Raw genomic sequence first — 18,027 nt, 5'->3', positions numbered from 1 at the left:
TTATTTACGGTCTATATCGTATACATAGGCTATACGTTTTTCATTCACATAAAATATATATTTTGTATATTTTTTATTACACTTTTAAATCAGTTCTGCATTTAGTATTGTCTTGATCCCCATTTTTTTATTTAGATTATGACATAATTCTCAGTTCACAATAGTCCTAATGAACTCCTAATAGAAACTCCCATTTTGTCCAGAGTTTGATCATGTGCCACAGATCATCAGAAAGTTTAGCAGTGGATGATAGACTCCAGCGGTCCCCGAGAGGCTCCTACTTCTGTCATGACAAACATCTCTTTGTGAACACCTCAAGGCTGAGTTCTCATGATCCCAGACCTTTAAACCCAGAAACCAACATCTGTGTGTCCACCATTTGTCATCAGCCCTGTCCAAACAATATCTAAGTAGAATTCCTAAAAACGGAGACAGACAAACAGATAGATTCATTAGATAGATTTTATTATATATTTATTACTTTAATGTTTATTATTATTTCTTGCTTTTTACAGTTTCTGACTGATATTTTTTAGTATAAACAAACATTAAATCTTTTGATTCATTTTATTACATTATAGCTTGCTTTTTATTGCTTTGGTTGTATTGTGATTTCGTTAAAATATTAAATTGTCATATATTTTAAATGAATTATAATTTTAAATGCAATATATTGTTTAATTTTATTACATTTGGACAGATTTTATTATTTATTTATACATTTTAATAACGTTTTCTCATTATTGAATTGCTTTTACTTTTGATATTATGTTTATTTATTTTAATACATTTACAGTTTGGACGGAGTTCCTGCACACCGTGTACAACTGGAGGCTGGCCACACCCCCTTCTGTTACCACGGCAACTCTATCAGGGTGGAGGAGAGGACGAATCATGTGAGGTCATCTCTCTCTCTCTCTCTCTCTCTCTCTCTCTCTCTCTCTCTCTCTCTCTCTCTCTGCAGAATGATCGAGACTGTGTTCAAGGGAGCTCGTGCATCACATCAGCGCCGTCCTTCACTCATCCGTCCTCCAAAGCAGACACGGAAGAAAGCTGTGTGTACATGTCAAAATGGGATGTGGAAATTCCTCTGCCACCAGCACGACAGCAGGAGGTGAGTGTGTGTGTGTGTGTGTGGCTCACTTACGCGCGCGCTGCTTTTTATCAATGGAAGTGTCATGTTGTGGATTCTAGCGCGTGCACTTTGTTTTGCCCTTAAACACTTGATTTCTGGAAGTTAAAGTTCGTGTGGGAGCCTGATGAAGTCCCGTACGTCTTGGGGACCTCGTGTCCTCCTCTGTTGTTAGCAGAAGCGGGTGTGGAGGAATGTTCCGTTAGTGTCAGGTGAAGGATCATTCTGAACATCAGTCATCATGGAGATTTCATCCCTCACGTCTAATATGTATTCAGGTCAGATCTGAGCTTATAGACTTGATGAAGAGAGAGAGAGCGTGTGTGAGCGGCGCGCGCTGGAAAGAAAAAAACAAAGATCTCTTTACCATCTCAATCGTTTCTATCCTTTTCTTAGAGGTTTAGAAGAGATCTTAAACTGTGCTTATGTCCGACCAAAGTCCGAATCAAAAGTCAGAGATCTCAATATGAAGTCAAATATTTGTCATTATTGGCATTGCTGGTTCCATGAAGAACCTTTAATATCCATAGAAGCTTTCAATTGCTCAAAGGGTTCTTTATAATTATTAAAATCTTCTTAAGAAAAAAAAATGGTTCCTTTTGGAAAAGGGGTTCTTCTAGGGATAAACATAACCCTTTATGAAACCTTTATAGTTTTGTACTCTTACTTTTTTTTGTCTTTTTTTCAGTAGAAACAACATTATTTAGCTGTAACATAACTGAGAACACCATTGTGTGTCCTCATGTGTCCTGAGCTATGAAAGATCAATATTTGAGCAATACATGTTACATGAACAAGCCTGGACGTTGAAAATTCAGACGCGAGAACAGCTGTAGATGACTCAGCTGTCAGAAGCAGTGAATGAATTTAAATGTGCAGAGAATTTAATTTCAAAATGCTTTATTGGTAATCACCGTTTCTCATTGAAATGCAAACTGGATACAAGAAGAGTGAAACAGCAATGCTCGGGTTCATTATGATGCTTCGGTTTCCTCTGTTTGCCTGCTGTGTTCCTAAAATACACTGAACAAAATTATAAATGCAACACTTTTGTTTTTGCCCCATTTTTCATGAGCTGAACTCAAAGATCCAAGACTTTTTCTATGTACACAAAAGGACTATTTCTCTCTAGGGCTGGGTATTGACACAAATTTCACAATTCGATTCGATTTCGATTCACAAGCTTGCAATTCGATTCGATTTCGATTCGATTCAATATTGATTATTTTGGATATCAGGTACAATAAATGGCAAATTTTCTCAAGGAAATCAAATCTCTTAACTAATGCTGTAAACTATGGGAGTCCAGTTGTAGCCTACTAGGCTTCATTATATATATATATATATATATATATATATATAAACATTTAAATGGTGGCTGTCATAAAAACTTGCCAGATTTATTCAAATTTGCATTAAATATTGAAGAACATGAAGATTATAATGCATATGTAATATGGTGTATATATTTAGCAAAATGTTCCTCTCTAGAGTTATTTTTTTCTAGCTGACTAATGAGTTGATGTGGGTTTTTTTTAGGTAAATATGACGATCACATTGATTACAAGCTGTTTAACTGACGTCTTTCCTCGGTTGAAACGCTGATTGAGCGAATCAATGTGACTTGATACGGATTTCGATAAGTTGTACTCTATCTTTTAACACACTTTCAGATGCTCATTCATGAGTGCTGCTGTTTCTCTTGAGCTGCGCCAGAGCGATCTCACGCCACAGCGCCAAAACGTTATTTATGTTTTTGAATTTCTAAAGAAAATGGACGTAATTTGAAATTTGAGACTTTGTTTCATATCAATAGTAACAAAGGACAAAGATTATTGCGATTTTTTTGGAATGCGCGCAGCCGCGATACAATGTTCCATTCATTCAAATGAAACAGGATGACTAATCGATTCTTGAGAATTAAGATCGATATCGGTTCGTAAAAATGAGAATCGATTAATATCGAGAAATCGATATTTATTACCCAGCCCTATTTCTCTCAAATACTGTTCACAAATCTGTCTAAATCTGTGTTAGTGAGCACTTCTCCTTTGCCGAGATAATCCATCCACCTCACAGGTGTGGCATATCAAGATGCTGATTAGACAGCATGATTATTGCACAGGTGTGCCTTAGGCCCCGTCTACTGTGTTTTCGTTTAAAAAACGGAGAATTAAAACAAATACGATCTCCGTCCACACCAGCGTTTTATCTGCGTATTAGAATTGATCTCCGTCCACATTAAAACGACTGAAAATGCAGATCACGTGACCATTCACCAACACTGGGCAAGCACGTGCCGGTGTAAACAGAGGCTGACGAATCAGGGAAGGACGCGTCATGACTGATGACACCCAATCATTGAGCCGAGCGTGAGCCTCTGCGTGAAAGTTTCTAAACTCCTCCGTTTTGTCCCGTCTTCACTAAAATGCCCTCTGGAGATTCAAAACGCAAAACGAAGCTGCAGCGTTTCTAAACTTCTCCGTTTTAGGTCTTCGTTTTTTCCGTTTTAGTCTGGACGGGAGGTGCAAACGTAGTAAAAGGTCTCCGTTTTTAAACGAAAACGCAGTAGTGTGGACGGGGCCTTAGGCTGGCCACAATAAAAGGTCACTCTAAAATGTGCAGTTTTACTGTAGTGAAGGGGTCTGGGGGGTCCGAAAACCAGTCAGTATCTGGTGTGACCACCGTTTGTCTCACGCAGTGCAACACATCTCTTTCGCATAGAGTTGGTCAGGTTGTTGATTGTGGCCTGTGGAATATTGTTCCACTCTTCAATGGATATCAGTTGCTGGATATTGGTAGGAACTCGAACACGCTGTTGTATAATCCAGAGCATCCCAAACATGCTTATGTGACATGTCCGGTGAGTATACTGGACATGCATAAATTTAAAAAAAAATCTGATTTTTGACATTTGTGAATCAATTCAGCATTGCCCACGTCCGCATCGCGGTGCATCTAAGAATCGATTTTTTCCCCCAACGGGCCTCAGGATCTTGTCACGGTATCTCTGTGCATTCAAAATGCCATCAATAAAATACACCTGTGTTCATTGTCCATAACATACACCTGCCCATACCATAACCCCACCGCCACCATGGGACACGCGATCCACAACTTAGACATCAGCAAACCGCTCACCCGCATGATGCCGTCTGCCATCTGCCCTGTACAGTGAAAACCGGGATTCATCCGTGAAGAGAACACCTCTCCAAAGTCACTGACGCCACTTTCTCTGAAACGCTTTTGGAGACGGCTTATGGTAGAGAAATGAACATTCAATTCGCAGGCAACGGCTCTGGAGGACATGGTGTGCCAATTGACCTATGGCTAAGCCACTTGTTTCCATTGTCCACGGACGAGCGTGTGAAGAATCAGTGGTCAGAGTTCATATTTGCATCGATACCACAACAGTATAGCCTGAACCTTGTGTTCTCATCATTTTAATGACGAATCGTTCGCAAGCCGGTTGTTCCTGAAGGAGGGCTCAGTATCCAGTGTTTATGGATCAGGTTCATCCTCCTCCGAATCACAATCTGTAAGTAATATTAATAATGTTTGCTGCTATGTTTTCTGTAGCATGTACAATATAGTTATATTGTGTTGTGTACACTCCGCGCAGCTTCTAAGCGAGGTAAAGTTAGTTTTGTTTTTGATATTCACCAGACATTCATTGAAAAATGGCAATTACCTCCTAAACGACTTAGCCAAATATGACTTCACTCTATATAATAAGCACTGCCCCTCAAAGGCCGCCGCAATGTGAGTTTCGCCGGGAAAGCTCGCTCTTGATGGAGACGCGAGTAAGGGACTGTGTGGAAAGTGCACTTTTTCTGACACGTTTGTTCAAACACTGTATACAATTTTCAACACTTGACGAGCTATAATCCTGGTTATGGGCGTTCCGTTGCCGACAGTCTCTGCCTACGGTTTACCAATAACAACTGGGTCATTTGACCAATCGCCGCAGATTCGCGTCACTCAAAGGAGGTGTTTGGGAAAATGAATCATCGAACGAATCATTTGGGAGTCGTTGAGCAAATCAGTTAAAAATAAATGCATATTATAAGACAAATAAAGTTTTTTTTTATCCTTGCATGCACGTTAAACTGTTTTTGGGAACTCCTAAAACAAAAATAGGAACATTTCAAATGCTATGATAGGGGCTCTTTAAGATATTTTTTGATTAAATCTGAGAGCTGGATCACTCCTGCATACAAGTCCATAGGCTTCTTGAGGGATTGAAACTTGCTGGCCTTGAAAAGTTATTAAAGACTTCGTTAAAATAGTCCAAGTGACTACAGTGGCTCAATCTTAAGTTTATCAAACGACGAGAACACTTTTTGTGCGCAAAAAAACAACAAAAATAACGACTTTATTTCAACTACTCAACAACTTTGCATCTTACCTTAAGGACAGGACTTTTTCTGTTTATTAGGGGAAATGTTTTTCATCTTGTTCTCAAATCTCCTACACTCGAAACAATGCTGGGTTGTTTTAACCAAAATTTGGGTCAAATATGGACAACCCCAAATGTTAGGTTATAAATGTCATTTAGAATTTTAACCCATCTTTCAACTTTTTTTAAATGATATTTTTAACCCAACATTTGGGTTTGTCCATATTTGACCCAAATTTGGGTTGAAACAACCCAGCATTTTTTAGAGTGTAAGGTGTTCTGCAGGGCTCTATTCTGGGTCCTCTTCTTTTTGCCTTATATATGCTTCCACTCGCTCATATTTTTCAGAAACACAAATATCATATCATCTTTATACTGATGACATGCTTTATTTTTTAACCACTTCATTGTTTAATCTGTTTGCATTTCTTCAAGACATTAAATTATAGATGTACTTACAGTTAAATAATAATAAAACTGAAAGAATAGTTTTTGGCCCAACAGCTGTGTCTTCAGGCATTGTTCATAAGCTCCAATGTACAAGACTGTGTTAAAAACCTTGGGGATATTTTCGATCTGATTATAAAAAGCTCATTAGTGATGTTGTGAAAAGAAGTTTCTTTCAGTTAAAATCAATTGCTAAAATCGAGATGCAATGAAAGACCTTGAAACTGTAATTTCTGCCTTTATAACATCAAGATTAGGTAACCGTAATTCAATCTATCTGGTTTTGCCTAAATCAGCTCTGAAACGGTTGCAATTGGTGCAAAATGTGGCAGCCAGACTATTGTCTGGCGCTAGAAAACATGAGCACAGAATACTCGCCATGTTGATTTTAAGATTCCGCTCTTTTTTTTTAAAGCTTTACAGTAGATGTTATCTCCTCACTCCTCATACTACCAATAGATCTCTTCGGCCTTCTAGTCAATTTCCCGCTCTTCTGGAAAAGTCTTCCCCTGTTTAAATCAAATTTAAATAAAAAAAAAAATATATTTGTTGTACTGCACTTTGGCTTTGACATTTGTAGTTTATTAAAATGCATTATAAATTAATAAACTAAACTAAACAGCTGTTCCTTTTGACATTGATTACGCTTCTCATGTATTTAAACCATGTGTTTTCTTACTTACTTTGTCCAGTATGGTCAATGTTAACACGGTTGTGTGTACGTTATCTCCTGATGGTTCTGATATGGACTTATTATTACGTTGTTTTTTTTCCTATTCCTTTTGTTGTGTGCTTCACTGCAACTAACCGTGACAAAAAGAGCCAGACAAAATGAACTTTGGTTAAAAATAGAATTAGCCTTTTCATGTACTTAGAGAGAAAATGATGAATGATTGACAAGTGATATGTCAAAGTAGTGGCATCCATCACTACTAAACAGAAAGAATGTAGCCTAAAAAAAAAGATATGTATTGCTCAGACAATGCTCTTTAGACTTGTTGGAGATCTCAGTTACATAAGTGCCAACTTCATGTTTTTTTTTTCCCTAACATAAAAGATAAAAAGGGAGTCATAGTGATTCTATAAAAGGAATGTGTATAAATCACTTGCTCTTAGAATAATTTGATAAGAAATGTTTGAGTTCTTACTTATTATAAAGGTTCTTTATGTGGCATGAATGAAGAACCTTCAACATCCATGGAATCTTTCCATTTCACAAAAGATTCTTTACGGTGGAAAAGAAGTTCTTTAGAATTTCTTCACACTAAAAAAAACACTTAAATTAAGATTTTATTGAGATCTTTTGAATGCACACTTTTTATATCTTGGGATCTTTTTCCAAGAGAAAGATCTGAGAAACAGGAGAGCTAATCAAAAGCTCCATTTCTTCTCATTGTTATCTATAGAAGAAACTACTGAGCCAGTGAATAGACTTCTTTTCTTTTATGAATCTGTGTACTGCCTTTGAGGAGTAAGATGTCAAGATGGAAGGTTGTTTCTCGACCCGATACAATGGACCTGGTTTCTTAGCTCAGTTGTGCTGAGGACGTGAAAACACTCCTTCGGTGAAAGAGTTTTCAGGTTATGCATTAGTCTAAAATAAATGGATCCTTCAAAACAAAGAGGATAAACACACTATAAATATGTCATAATCCCTCAGTTGATCCTGTCAAACGACTGCTAGGTATTGAGACTTTAATAAAGACGAGAGAGAGAGAGAGAGAGAGAGAGAGCAAGAGAGAGAGAGCAAAAAGTCACTGTACAAATGAACGTTTGTAATCAAGGAATTGAACTGCAGCGCAGAGTGAATACATCTGCTGGAAACATCACTCTTGTGACCAGAAAAAAATCAATACAGCATAGAAAGAACGGAATCTGATTTAAAAAAAAAGTCAATACCGTTTTTCTTCTGTGTGGTTTGTGTGTCCAAAAACAGTGGGATTTTGTTTTCTATACAGTGATTATACAACATTTTTTCCCCTAGAAGTTCACTTATAAAGTAGGCAAACTCAAGGTTTCTTGCACTAAAAAAAAAAATCTAAGATAAAGATTAAGATTCACTGTTACACACAAACACACACACACACATTTTGTTATATTTAAATAAAAGGCTATATGTATGCATATATGAATGGATGGACGTTGTCAAAATGATCCCATTCACAAAGAACTGCGGAAATGACTTAAAGCGCTGTATTCTGCTGCCAGGCCAGTAGATGGCGATGTCACTTTGTAAAGAAAAACACTGTTTCCCAAATTTGTGTTTCTGTAGTTTACACTGAGACAATATAGTTTTTTTAAGTTGCACCTTTAAACATGCTTTCAAAGTAAAAAAAAATATTGTAAATGAAAGGCTAAAACTGTAAATGAAAGTTTTCAGTTTTTAGTTGAAAACGGTGTCGTGTAAACGCCCTCTTACAAACATACTCCAGCATTACCAAACAAACAGACAAAAAAAAAGGATCTAGAGCAAGAAAGGTTTAAGGTTTCATGAATTTGTTTAGTTAACAACCTAAATATTCCAGATGTACATGTTGCATCGCTTTCGTGACGCGTTTCATGTTCATGTTCTCCTACAAATACCATAAAAAATAGATAAATGGACAGAAAATGTGAATTTGCCAAAAACAGCTTTTAAAGATCTGTTCTCTGTAGGTAGACTGGCTTCAGACAATAGTTCACACTACAGGATTTTAAGCCCGATTTAAGCTCGATTTGCAAATCGTTGAGCTCGCCGACGGGTCAGGGTGTTATTCCGTGCAAATCACGGGGAAGATAAACGCTTGCCAGTCTGCTAGTATGAAAGAGCCAACCACGCATCAAGACGCCTCGCAGACGTGTCGCCAAGCCCAGAAAAATATCTAGCATGCTAGATATCCAGAGCTGTCACACGACTCAACCTCATGTGATGTCATGAGCTACAGCCAATCAGAGCAAGGCATGAGTTGAGGTAATCGGGTAAATCTTATTTTTTCTTTTTTTGAGTTTTTTCTCTGAGAAAATCATCGCGCAAACATTTTGCAGCACTAGTTTCTGTCTGACGTCCATATTCGCATGTTGTGTGTTCTTCGTCTTCTTCGCTGGGTATAGAGTGCCGAAGTTATGACATCACTTTGTAGGACAACTCGGATGTTAGCGGCGCATGGGTTCCCTCGATCGAAAAACTATGCATTTTCCCCAAAGACTTTTGGAAAACCGCAAAAAATAAGATCTGTGTTCAACAAAGAGTTGTGACCTTTACACGTTTTGTCTATCAAGATAATCTTTACAAGTAAAATTTATACATTTTGAAGCCTATATAAAGTTTAAAACACCACAAGCAGACACAGTAAAGTTTAAAAAACCACAAGCAGGTTATAACTGGTGTGTTTTATGCAACACATTCTCATCCTTCAGCATCATATAGGTAACGCCATATGACTTTTCGTCGAAATACTACACACATGGCACCCTTTAGCGTCAATATGACACACACTGTTATGGGTAGGTTTAGGTCTGGGGTAGGGTCTGCATCTCCTGTGTGACGCCTTGGGTTCTGTGTGTTATGTTGACGCTAAAGGGTGCCATGTGCACAGTATTTTGAGGAAATGTCATATGGCGTCACCTTTATGACGCCAAAGGTTGAGAACGGGCTCGTTTTATGTCATAGATCAAAACGTGAAAATATTTAGAGCCTTTGTTAACCACAGACCTTATTTCAGGCGATTTAGCAAAAACCCATAGACTGTAGCGCAAGGGAACCGGAAGTGCTAAAATGCTAAGTGCTAACTCACTTCCGCGTTTTGGCCTACAAAGTGACGTCATAATTTCGGCACTCTATTGGTGCGCGTGCTGTTTCGCGTCATTTCCGGCTCGTTTTATCACGTGATTTTTCGTGACAAAACGTGGTTTGTAGACAAGATAGAATCGTTGGGTGACGGAGTTGTTGATCAATCGCTGTGTCGTGTGGTGTGAACAGCTCAACAACTTGAACAGTCTCGATTTCACAGAGAGCAAGTCATGCAGTTGTTTTAAAATCATGTAGTGTGAACTACATCATCTGTGTGATGTTCAGCCCATGTGTTCAGCTCTTCTGCTCTGTGTTAATGATGTCTGCCCTTGATTGACAGCAGGGTTTGTGTGATTTGTCAAGTTTGTCAAGCTGAAGCTGAAGAGGTCTGTTGACCTCTAACTGGAGGCTACAATATAGTTGAAAGTGTGTGTCTGTATATATATATATATATATATATGACTCCTTAATGTTGACCTAAAACTTAAACAATTTAAATGATTTAAAAGGTAAATTATACTTTCTTCTTTGTCTTACAGGTCCAGAAGCTGTCAAGGATGTGTGAGTAATTTAATTCACGACATATCCAAACATACCATATTCACGAATCTGAGCCACAGAATGAATGTCACGACCACTAACATCCGACAGAAATTAATAACAGCACAAATGCGGAGCGCTGAGCTGATTTCAGTACAGAACGGCTCAACACAAAATACACACAGACACATTTCACTGAATCCTGGGGGAGAATCACTCGGCCTGTTCCTGCTAACCGTTCAGTGGCTTTTGTGGTGCACATGGGCCCCTGAGGGTCCGAACGCATTCTAGCCAATCAACAATCATTACCCCCCCGATCCCCTCCCCCCGGTTTACTGACAAAAACAGCAGACGGCAACCGTGCCATCAGTGGAAAAACGCCCGAGCGTGTGTAGACAGCAGATTTCTGTTATGACATCAGTCTGCGTCTTCTTTTTTGAAGTGCTTTTAGCGTTTAACATCTATAAAAGGATACAGAGGAGCTGAATAATTTCTCTCCGTGTGAAATATTTAATGAGTTTCCACTCTCGATGCAAGCCGAAATTAACATGCTGTCGCTCGCTGTGAGTGAAACCATTTAGCTTCAGATTGGATTTCATAAGTTAAAATCCTATTCAAAATCTCCATGGTGAAATTAGAGAAACTGCATTTTTAATGATGAGTGAAAATTAAAAAAATCTTAGCGTCACCATGAAATTGTAATTTTTTTATGACATTTAGCACTATTTGATCTAAATAACTGCCCCCTCCCTCTTGCAGTCATCTATTGCATACTTCCTTACTATATAGACAATATCTGAATTTACAGTAATGGTGTGTTCACACCGAACGTGAATTTAATCGTTTGCTCGAGTAGATTACACACAAAGTCAATGCAAAGACGTGAATAGACGAGTCATTCGCGCCGGGCGTTGCGAATGACGCGAATTGGGCGACGCGTTTTGCCGCGAACGTCTTCTGCGCAAGTTGAAAAATTTTAACTCGAGCGGAAGATTCGCATGGCGCTTTGTTGCGCCAGCCAATCAACTAAGAGCTAATCGATACGTCCGGTCTATCACTGTTGTCGAAAATGGAGGAGATTCTGAGTGTTGCCGTCTCAGAAATATTAAATACTTTGGCATGTTTTTTTATACATTTATTGTAATTAAATCACAGCAAAAACGATATATGCTGTATATTTATTGGTGTTTTTCGTTATTTTATGAAACTGTCCCTAACCTGAGACAGATGGAAAGCCTGTAGTTGGCTTTCCTCCGTATGTGGGACTTCCACAACAAGAACAGAGCATCAATATCTTTTATTTCAGACATGACGGAAACGTATGCCAGAAAGAAATTGTGTTGTTGTTTTTTTTAATCGCAAGTGCGGATGCGTCAATGGGTTCAAAATGTTCAAGCGTCTAACTAGACGCGATAGTCGCGTATTTGACGCTCTATTCTCGTTCGGTGTGAACACACCATAAGTCTGCAAAAAGTACCCGGATGACCTGCGAGATTCTGAAGTGTTCTTATGATGGACACTTTACTATCCCATGAGGCAATGGTAGAGGATTTATGAATGGAAGTGAAGCGACGCAACTGATGCTGGTAGATCACATGATAATGACAACATGGCGAATGTAATTCGCCCAGATTAAATTCATACTATATAGAACATACCTTTTAGCAGTCATTGAATAATTACTTATTCAAAATAAGTACCTACTCAAGAGAGTATGTGATTTTGGATGCGGCCCTCTTCTCTGATGATGCGTTTACTGTCATGAGGGCGGGGCAACCTGTCACTCACATGCGATCGACCAATAGCAAACCACAACCATCCAATCAATTCCGCATGATCAAAATCAAGCCCCGCTCTACATTTTTACTTGTAAGAGAAGTCGTTTCACTCAGATGTGCATCACAATGAATAGGGAATACTTGCATTTCATGGTGACCTTTGTATTTTCAGTGGACCAAAAATTTGAAAATTGAATGTGCACTGAAATCTATTGAACTGGCTGTTAAATAGCTAGAGCTTGCTCGGCTGAGTGCATCAACAGGGTCTTGAGAAAACTGCTTCCGAATACAGTATGTTTTGATGAGTCTTTTGTGAGGCATCTTTTGAGCAGAGAGTAAAAATGACATAAAATACATGAGAGGTCACATGAGAGGCACAGATATGTCAAAATGGCTTCATCTTTATTCTCTTTATGCAGGACAGAAGAACCTTTACCAGATGATGAGAAACGAAGGTTAGACGGTCTTTTGATAACATGATCATTCATACAAAACCATGAAAACATCAATATGAGACTGAATCAGGACCATAATAATGGATAGCAGGTGAGATCTAACTGTGTGTTGTGCAGGAACTATGGAGGAGTGTATGTGGGCCTTCCTGCAGATCTAACCGCAGTGGCTGCCAGCCAATCAAAATCCACACGCAAAGGTGAGGACGACATTCAAAGAAAGACATTCTAAGAACGGTAATTACAGTATATTCTGTTTGTTTTGGTCTTTTTGTCTATTTTACATGACCAGACCAAACATTTGCTTCTGCTGTAATGTTCAAAAAATCGTACTAATCGTTCTAATAATTTTGGCCACCACTGTGTGTGTATATATGTATGTGTGTGTGTGTGTGTGTGTGTGTGTGTGTGTGTGTGTGTGTGTGTGTGTGTGTGTGTGTGTGTATATATATAATTTATTATATACACACACATGCATATATATATATATATATATATATATATATATATATATATACACATACACACATAAAGATAGATGATTTCAGTTTATACAATCTTATTTTACATGTGTTTAGCTTGTTACTTACTCGTTAGATATTTTTATTATTACTTTAATATAACTATGTATGTTTTATATATATATATATATGTATAAATTATTATATACACACACACACACACACACACACACACACACACACACACACACACACACATATATATATATATATATATATATATATATAATTGAAAAATTCCATATATATCATATCATATAATAATCCTTTTTTGTGTGTTTAAAAAATGGAAAGAGAAAAGTTTGTTGTATGTTCTCATTTTTTATTGTTAAATTATTTTAACAATTAAAATTATTTCAAGTCACTGAGTCAACCTCAAAAATCAAATAGTTAATTTGGGGACAAGCTGAGTACATGCATCGTGTACCATTGTGTATCAAACCAACTATCTCTGTAAAGTAGCCTACCATATAAAATAACAGACTTCTGAAGCCTTTATTTGAGGAATAGAGAGCAATTTATTTACTTATTTCACTGAAATAAAACAAAACATTTGTTTCTCTATAATGCATCTGGCATTATGCAGCGATACACATCAATAGACAATAGAATATAATAACTAATGTTACCTTTTAGGCTATAATGCATAGGGGAAAAGCATGATGAAAGACCTCACAACAACACAGTCGTGATGAAGCAAGGGCTGCCTATAATGGCTGGTTATTACCCATAATAACCCTGTGTAAAAAGGAGGCAGCGTGTTAGAGGAACAGACTGCGGTATTACATTTAGATTAAACAGCACAACTACCAGAGAGACTTCACATTACATTACTGCTTAAAAACAAGTTTAATCTTTATCTGGAGAACAGCCCCTCGACGAGTCTGGAAAAGTCATTTAGTGTTATTAAAGGGAGATTTCAACCAAACAATAAAAATTCTGTAATCATTTACTAACCCTCATGTTATTCCAAACCTGTATGAGTTTCTTTTTTTGCTGAACACAAAAGAATATACTAATACTAATATAACAATATAGAAGTCAATGGCTGCCGTCAACTGACTGACAATAACAGAGCTTAATAATACTAACACGTACTATTCTATATCTATTATACTGTATTAAAAAAATCCTTGTGTGGCGGTGGTCAAGCTGAGAATGGTCACGACATTTGCACATTGCTGCCCTATTGTTGATTTGACTGTTTCTATTGCTCACGCTTTGGATAAAAGCATCTACTAAATGATAAAGTGTAAATGTAAAATGAGTCCCGACTGCAAAAAGTGTGCGTGTGTGTGTCCATTTATGACCTGTCACCTTCTCTTTAACTTGTTTAAAGCTGCCCAGAGAAGACAGCATGCACACTTTAGTGCACGAGTTTTCCAATTAGTGGTATCTGTGGAAGCTCAAACCAAAATTAATTGTCAGATCTCTCCCGCTGTGATGTATACTAACATTTTCTTCTTTGGCAGACTGACTCCAGATCAAATGAAACTACAAAGCAACGGCCTCTTTAGAATTCAAGCTGTGCAGTCGCTGATTTACGACGGATATTAAGATGTTCGAGGATCGAGACGTTTTTGGAACTGAAACCAGAACCACTTCGGAATGACATCACCGTGACATCATACTGGCTGGCGTACAGAAGGGTTCTGTTTGGAACACAGAGCATTATTGAGACTCTGAATGTAGGCACTGTTGCCATGGTAACCGGCGACCGCCTGACCTCACGCTCCTCACATCCTGGTATTTTGGATTCACCACGGCAGGGCATTACCAGACACGATCGACTGTATGTCTCTGCAATAACAATACTTTTTTCTGACACGTTAATTAGATAAAAGGATCTGAAAAGGGTGGTGTAAGTGTAACCGCTTTGATTCGACCTGCGCCGAGCGGGATTCGATCCAGCGTCTCTGGCATGGGAGGCCAGGGGTGTAGTGAGGTTTACACACACAGCTCTAACTAGCTTGGATCTGTTACACTCATCCCCTAAACCTCACTCCTATCCGGGTCACGGCACCAAATGTAACCAGACCTACTTGACCCGCTTTGTGCGGGATTTGAACCGGCGTCTCCGGCACGGGGAGATAGAACTGCAGGGCCGCAGAATTATACGTCATAGCAGTGTGAGGACGACAGCACCAGCCTAACAGTCTGATGCCGGAAGTGGGCGTGGCCAGGCATTGCACTACTTTCATGTTTTGGAATGTTATAAAGTTTAAAACAACGTTATAATAATGACTTTTTTAAACAATTTAACTGAAAAAAAAAATATATATATATAATCAAATAGTAGGCTATAAAACTAGAAAAAGTTTTCAGAGACAAACTTTAAGTTGGCTTGTGAAAGTTTGGACCAGAAAGTTTGAAGTAGTTTGAAATTTAATTTAGTTTATATTTTAAATGAGTTTAAAGTTTAAATTAGTCTAAAGTTTAAAGCTACACTGTAACTCTTTTAGTTTATTCTTAGCTAAAAACACTTAGTTCTTTCAAAAATATATGTGCTCATTAATGTATATTTACTTCGTTCAAGTAATAAAGTATTCTCGTGAGTGTATAATATGCCATTGAAAATACATACGGGTAAGGGGTTCTAATGTCGGTCGCCATGTTGCCCCTCCATCTTGGAAGTACATTAGCCAAAGAGGGACATACCCGTTAATTCAAGCTTCGGCTTTTGCGTTTACGCTTGAGTTAACACTCATGGACGAGGTCGAACTGGAAGCCATGTTAATCTTGGACTACATTGGCCACCGTAGGAGTTAAAACGAAATCGGAATTGAGCGGAACAGAAACTAATATTCACTGGATGGTCATTTATCTTTTCACCCCTAGATGGGGGTAAAAAAAAAAAAAATCACACAGTCTAGCTTTAAATTAGTTTGAAATTTGAAGTAAAGTTTATATTCGTGTAAAGTTTAATTAGTTTGACTTTTAAAGTAGTTTTAAGTTTATACTAGATATACTAATTTATACTAATATGTTAATAGTTAAAATTATACTTTATCCATTTGTTTTGTTGAGTAACAATATAAATTGAACAAAGCTTAAAAAAACAAGGAAAACAAAGCTTGAGCATTTGAACATATGATTTAATTGAAAATAATTTTTAATACTCAACCAACGATTTTTTTTCATAGACGATACACAACAATAATATGATAGACTGAAAAACAAAAATGATTAATTTAAATAAAATGAGTTTTCAATGAATGCAATTCTCATGGTCAGTTTGTATAATACTACGCCAACAACTTACATCACAAACCATGAATTTGGCCTACAGGTCACATTAAAATTTTGTTGTTCAACTTTTTTAAAAATACAACAACCATTCACTTTTCATTTTGTAATTAAAGGTTAAATAAAGTATTGCGCAAATCTGTAATGACAGATCAATAGTATTGTTGAATATTAACTTAAAAATAAGCCTTTTGTATAAGCGTATAATGTTAAGAATGTTGCATCCATCAAAGATAGAACGTGTTACTTTATCTTCTTCTTTTCCTTGTTCTGTGTGTATATATCTATGGTTCTGTTAGACTGTTAGGCTGGTGCTGTCGTCCTCACACTGCTATGACATATGGTTCTGCGGTATATTGGGCACGGGAGATGGGCACTCTAACAAGGGCACTAAATACTGCTTACTGGCTTGCTTTTTTAGTATTTTACATATGTAAGCACGAAAACATAACAACTTATAATGTTTAACACTTAACATGACTTAACAAGAGCTGTTGACATGACTGGAAATAATGACATTAATATATAGACTGTAGTTTTCTTATACACTTTGATAGTCACATCACTATTGCAATTAACACATCTATTAATAGCATTTACTAATCAAAGAGTTCTTATATTTATTCTATTTCAGGTTATTGACCTGTGATTGTACCAATTTTTGTGACTGATGTGAATTATGTATTTGAAATAAAAAAATATGAGATTTTAAGAAAATGAATTGGTGTCTGCATCTGGAAGGTTTATTTGGGCTTTCCAAAGTACTTTTTAAATGTCCCATTGATGTTTATTTACACTATTAGTTTTAAGAGTATAAAATTATACTTGGCATACCCCTTACACCCCTTAAACTAAGCAATTATGAGGTGTTTCTTCCTCATATCTGCTTCATGGTCTTAAAGGGATAGTTCACTTTGAAATTAATTTTTGGTATGTTTTAGCTTACCTCAAGGGCATCCAAGATGTAGGTGTCTTTGTTTCTGCAGTAGTTTCAATTTTGATATTTTTAGGTCAAACCGTTCTTGTCTGTCAGTCATATAATGGAGGTCTATGGTCACCACCTCAAATGTAAGTACACATTGATGGCCTAAGACACGGTTTGTGTGAGAAAACTAACAGTATTTATATCGTTTTACCTCTTGTAACCACAGCCACGTACAAGTGATCTGAAGGCACGGGTAAAAAAAACAAAACAACGTTGTCTGTTGATATATCGAAATCGTCTTTCATTTAAAATTTGTATATCTAAATATGTTTAGATCTTCACAGTGAAAGGTAACACTTCTGAAATCTATGTGTAAACAATGAGTGACGTACACGCGCGAAAGATCACTTCCGGGGCTTGCGCAGATAGAAGCGCCCCCGCCCTCAGATCACTTGGACGTGGCTGTGATTACAAGAGGTAAAAACGATATAAATACTGTTCGTTTTCTCACACAAACCGCTCGTTTTGTGTCTTAGGCCATCAATGTGTACTTACATTTATGAGTCATTAAATCATGTCTAATTTGGACTTCTCTGTGCATGCTCTTTGAGGTGGTGACCATAGACCTCCATTATATGACTGACAGACAAGAACGGTTTGACCTAAAAATATAAAAATTTAAACTATTGTGTAAACAAAAACACCTACATCTTGAATGCCCTTGAGGTAAGCTAAAACATACCAAAAAAGAATTTTAAAGTGAACTCCCTTTAATACATTTTTGAAAAAGTTTTTGTAAATATTCCCTTTTGGAATTG

The 18,027-nt window shown here is 37.3% G+C and overlaps 1 protein-coding gene and 1 long non-coding RNA gene across 5 annotated transcripts in view; one reads left to right on the top strand and one right to left on the bottom strand.

Annotated features, from left to right (window-relative positions):
- Positions 1–909: 909 nt before the first annotated feature.
- c25h12orf75 (chromosome 25 C12orf75 homolog) lies at positions 910–17,296 on the top strand. Of its 4 annotated transcripts, none has more exons than XR_016150635.1 (5): positions 910–1,114; positions 10,287–10,308; positions 12,490–12,520; positions 12,638–12,754; positions 14,511–17,296. XR_016150635.1 is itself a non-coding variant. In XM_089127511.1 (5 exons), the coding sequence occupies exons 1-4, from the start codon at positions 966–968 to the stop codon at positions 12,676–12,678; spliced, it is 243 nt and encodes an 80-aa protein (XP_088983637.1). In that variant the 5' UTR covers positions 910–965; the 3' UTR covers positions 12,679–12,717; positions 14,511–17,294. The 4 variants fall into 4 exon arrangements, 3 of the variants coding, with proteins under 3 accessions (XP_088983637.1, XP_039525125.2, XP_088983636.1); XM_089127511.1 differs by having other exon boundaries at positions 12,638–12,717; positions 14,511–17,294; XM_039669191.2 differs by having other exon boundaries at positions 912–1,114; positions 12,485–12,520; positions 12,638–12,717; positions 14,511–17,293.
- LOC148965047 (uncharacterized) overlaps positions 1,110–18,027 on the bottom strand; it is a 48,550-nt gene continuing 31,632 nt past the window's right edge. Inside the window, exon 4 of the long non-coding RNA XR_016150636.1 lies at positions 1,110–1,469. This is a non-coding gene — a long non-coding RNA (uncharacterized LOC148965047). The remainder of the gene's footprint in view (positions 1,470–18,027) is intronic.

This window comes from Pimephales promelas, chromosome 25 (assembly GCF_988280905.1).
Source record: "Pimephales promelas chromosome 25, fPimPro1.hap1.1, whole genome shotgun sequence".
Taxonomy (NCBI): Eukaryota; Metazoa; Chordata; class Actinopteri; order Cypriniformes; family Leuciscidae; genus Pimephales; species Pimephales promelas.
The sequence above is the reverse complement of the archived record's forward strand: the minus strand, read 5'-3'. Positions and strand labels throughout refer to the sequence as shown.

Coding starts and splice junctions, on each gene's coding strand:
- c25h12orf75 (XM_089127511.1), top strand. CDS start 966: ATGATCGAGACTGTGTTCAAGGGAGCTCGTGCATCACATCAGCGCCGT. Junction 1,115..10,286: donor CACCAGCACGACAGCAGGAG/GTGAGTGTGTGT, acceptor TTTGTCTTACAG/GTCCAGAAGCTGTCAAGGAT. Junction 12,521..12,637: donor CCAGATGATGAGAAACGAAG/GTTAGACGGTCT, acceptor TGTGTTGTGCAG/GAACTATGGAGGAGTGTATG.